Source organism: Octopus bimaculoides, chromosome 6, assembly GCF_001194135.2.
Source record: "Octopus bimaculoides isolate UCB-OBI-ISO-001 chromosome 6, ASM119413v2, whole genome shotgun sequence".
NCBI lineage: Eukaryota > Metazoa > Mollusca > Cephalopoda > Octopoda > Octopodidae > Octopus > Octopus bimaculoides.
This window is the reverse complement of record NC_068986.1, coordinates 77,387,324-77,391,873: the sequence shown is the minus strand read 5'-3', so window position 1 is coordinate 77,391,873 and position 4,550 is coordinate 77,387,324. Positions and strand designations below refer to the sequence as shown.

The following is a 4,550-nucleotide window of genomic DNA, read 5'->3' as shown; positions in this document are numbered from 1 at the left end:
AGTTTCTGTGGTGTGTGCGTACGAGTAGATGTAATCGCCTTACCTCGGTTTTCCTTTCCTCGACTGCGAGTCCGTCTTGCGGTATCCGATCCTTGAAGCTTGCCCCGACCCAAGGTACACCAGGTATAGCAGCTGCTTCTCCCAAACCTAGACCGTCGCTTAATGCGTCTTGTCCTGACCGCAGCCCCGTTGAAAAAGGGCACGAACGCCGATCGAGGCTCCCTCTGCCCTGTTTCCCCTTCTGGTCGACTCGCCCTTCCGGTCAGCCTCCCCAGACACTGACGTCATACCACAGTTTCCAAGCAAGGTAATATTTTCCCTTGGTAAGACATGTTTCTGCAGATAATTGGAAATGAATGACACTACTCTACTTATATGACAATAACTCTCCTAAGGGGACACAAACAGACACACACACATACAGTGGCTTCTTTCACTGTCCATCAACATTGTTTCTTTTTCGTAATTTTTCCTTTCGTTTTATTACAATTTTTTTAGATTTAATAGACAGAATCCTTTTATTTTTGATGGCAATAGTATTATACTTTAATTGAAATAAAGCTTAATCAATTTTTAAAAGTTGAAAGCACAAGATAACAGAAAAGGGAGTAACTGAATATAGTCTTGGCTTTATCTTCAAATTCTTGAAGCCAGCCAACACTTCAGGTGTGTTAATCTACAAGTGAAGTTGGGTCACTTGTTTAATAACCAGAATAATTCTGTCTAGCATTCTTTCACTCACACACAAACCAGATAACTATGTACCTCCTCTATAACAAGACCTGCTTCTATCTTTCTGTCACACTCTAACCTTTCATCATCTGGCAAAACATCACCTCCTCCAGTGCCCCCTCCCTCTTAAAGGATCTTTGTCTTGCAAGTTACTTGGTGACCCTGCCAGTGCTGGTGCCACATAAAAAGCACTCAGCCCACTCTGCTGGGTGCTTGGTGTTATGAAAGGAATCCAGCCATAAAAAAAAAACCATAAGCTGTACCAAGTGTAAGGTGTGTACACATAAGAGGTGCAGCAACTCAAAGGAAGATTAACTGAGAAGATAGCTTTCATGTGCAGCTGATGCACAGGGGCAATAAACACCACGGATACTCAGAAAATAGACTCCATCACATGCCAGGGGGGAGAAACTAGAAGTAGTTGATAGCTTCCGGCACCTAGGTGATCAAGTTTGTAGTGGGGGTGGATGCTCAGTGTGTTACCACTAAAATAAGAATAGCCTGGGCAAAGTTCAGAAAACTTCTACCCCTACTGGTGACTAAGGGCCTCTCGCTTAGAGTGAAAGGTAGATTGTATGATGCATGTGTGCGAACTGCCATGCTTCATAGCAGTGAAACATGGGCCATGACTACTGAAGACATGCATAGGCTTGAAAGAAATGAAGCTAGCATGATCCACTGGATGAGTAATGTCAGTGTGCACACACGACAGTGTAAGCGCCCTGAGAGAAATGTTAGACGTAAAAGGCATTGGATGTGGCGTGCAAGAGAGATGTTTGCGTTGATATGGTCATGTACTGCAGATGGACGAGAAGAGCTGTGTGAAAAAGTGCCACTTCCAAACAGTGGAAAGAATCCGGGGTAGAGGGAGACCCAGGAAGACATGGGACGAGGTTGTGAAGCTTGACCTTCAAATGTTGGGCCTCATAGAAGTAATGACAAAAGGCCGAGACATCTGGAGGTAAGACCTAACAAAAAAAGTGATTCCACAGCTGTAACCTACACCTGTGTCACATAACCAGTCAACTCAGAAGTACTTTGGATCATAGGGTGACGTGCCATGCTTGAGGAGACCTATTGAGTCAAGTACATCAATATCAAAATCAAATCAAATGGAAATTGTAGTTGTGAGCCCTGTGCCGGTAGCATGTAAAAAGCACCATCCGAACGTGGCCAATGCTAATGCTGCCTTGACTGGCTTCCATGCTAGTAGCACGTAAAAATACCATCCGATCGTGGTCGATGCCAGCTCCTTGGCACGTAAAAAGCACCCACTACACTCTCGGAGTGGTTGGCGTAAGGAAGGGCATCTAGCTGTAGAAACACTGCCAAACCGGATTGGGGCTTGGTGCAGCCTCCTGGCTTCCCAGACCCCAGTCAAACCATCCAACCCATGCCAGCATGGAAAATGGACATTAAACAATGATGATGATGATGATATATATGTGAGACAGAATAAGTTCAAGTAGAACAATTCAAATCAGACTGGAGTCTGGTGCAGCCCCTCAGCTTACCAGCCCTGGTCGAACTGTTCAACCCATGCCAGCATGGACAATGGATGTTAAATGATGATGATGATGAATGACACTGCTTATATGATACTCCTTTACAACCACTAAACAGTCAAGACCAGGAAGGAGAAACATACACACACACTCACACACACATGCATATATATAAGGGGCGAAGGGTCTATGTATGCAACACATGCACTGCACCTTTCCTGACTATTTCACACAGAGTGAAAAGAAGAAACCGGCAATTTGTGTGTGTAATTAAGAAGTAAAGTTTTCATGCTAATGCTTTAAAATTTAGTTTTGAATATTTATTTAAGAAAGGTTACATAAAAATGTAAAGTAGCCCCTAAATTATCTATTAGCATAAAGCTTCGATTCATTTAAAAAGATTATAACCCAGTAGAGTTTTTCATGCCTTCAGTCACTCCCAGGATGGCAAAATAGTCAGTTAGTTCAGTTTTCTCTCTACTTTCCCCAACTTTGAAACAGATAAGAAGAATATTATCATTCTCGGAAAAGAGAAACCAAAGTTTAAACTGAAAATCAAAACTGAAGTGGGCAGCAAGGAATGTCGTCGTTATTTTGATTGAAAGTATTATGATAGTCTGAGTGAATGACGAGATGGTACATTCTGAACAAGTTTTTCTGTTTCCCATGTCTGTTAGTTTGTCAATATAAGAATATGTTTTCTCAGCTTTGAAGTGATATTGAAAACGAATATCACTTTCAAGTGATATTCAAAACAAAATCATTTAAATCTTTCGTTTTTACATGTAAATTGTATAGTTTTACAATGATTGAAAAAAACAGCATTTGTTGCTGTTATGTTTGGTGAAATTACAGACCTTCAAATTTTAACTATCACATGTTTTGTGATTTGTTGATGAGAAGGAAAGTCTTCAAGAAAGGTTTAGGGGATAAGTCTGTCAGTAAAGACAGAAAAGCTGCATCACTGACAAAAGTTATGCATTGTTATACACCCGAGACCTTTGGAAATGTGCTGTGCGTGAGAAGACCCGGCAAGCCAAGTAAGATTGTTGCCAGTGCCCCTGGACTGGCTCTTGTGCGGGTGGCACATGAGATGCACCATTTTGAGCGTGGCCGTTGCCAGTACCGCCTGACTGGCTCCCGTAGGATTTTCGAGTGAGATCGTTGCCAGTGCCCCTGGACTGGCTTGTGCGGGTGGCACATAAAAGACACCATTTCGAGCGTGGCCGTTTTCTCACAAATGTTTTGTTGATCCAGGTCTATAGCAGAAGATGCTTGCCCAAGGTGCCACATGCTGGGACTGAACGCAAAACTATGATGTTGGGAGGCTAACTTCTTCAAAAAAATGTTGAATTTTGTTAATTTAAATATTCATAAAATTACTTCTAGTAAACTATCGTTATTTCTATTTATATCATAAGTAAATTGTTTGCTATTTGTTTTGTTTTTTTATTCCAGTTATTGGTTCTGATATTTCTTCACATTGAAAGAAAAGGTGGCATCACATCATCTGGCATTCTTGTTGCATTCTGGTTGCTACTGTTAATTGGACACTCTCTGATGATCATATCACATGTGAAGTCAGTCATTGGAGTAAGTTATCACTATTTTTGCATCTTTATAGAAGACACTACTTGTATAATAGTGACATTCCTTTACAACCACCAAACAGTCAAGACAAGGAGAGAGAAGCATACACACACTCACACATATTTTTATATGTTTTTGCATCTTTATAAACACTAAATGAGATTTAGAATCATAAACAAAAAATCATAAGTTCTTTCTATTCTTCATTCTATCTAGAGTTTGGTTTTGTTTCCTACTCTCTTCCTTCTAGACATCAATGGCCTACTTGCTGTCATATTCAGCAGCATCCACTCTTATACAGGTGATACATCCCTTCCTTTCTTTTTCTCTAGTCTTCCCCAATCATGTATCAATCCACTTGCACCTTAAGTGCATGGAAAGACATCTATTATAAAGATGTGTTAATCTTGTCTTTTTCCATGACCAGAAAATACAGATGCTACATGTATTGAAAAAATATAGTCACTTGACATACTTGTACCTCTTGATCATAAGCAAAACAGAGCTAGAACCTTTAGAATTGTTCCATATGTTGAGTTTCAGATTAATTAACGATCTCTCCCAAGTGATAGTGAAACCTAGCATTTAACATGGGCTACATCCCAACCGCTTTTCTTTGGGGCCAGGAAATATTTCAGCTTCAGATGATTACTGACAGTCTACAAACTTCAGATTAGCCCACTATGGAATATTGCTCTCTCTATCTCTCTCTCTCTCTCTCTC

At 40.7% G+C, this 4,550-nt stretch overlaps 1 protein-coding gene across 2 annotated transcripts in view; it reads left to right on the top strand.

The window, feature by feature from the left end:
* Positions 1-4,550, top strand: part of LOC106884337 (multidrug resistance-associated protein 1) — a 93,563-nt gene that overhangs the window by 16,001 nt on the left and 73,012 nt on the right. For both annotated transcript variants that reach the window (XM_014935675.2, XM_014935674.2), the window contains exon 4: positions 3,696-3,830. In XM_014935675.2, the coding sequence (XP_014791161.1) occupies positions 3,696-3,830 (135 nt within the window). The remainder of the gene's footprint in view (positions 1-3,695; positions 3,831-4,550) is intronic.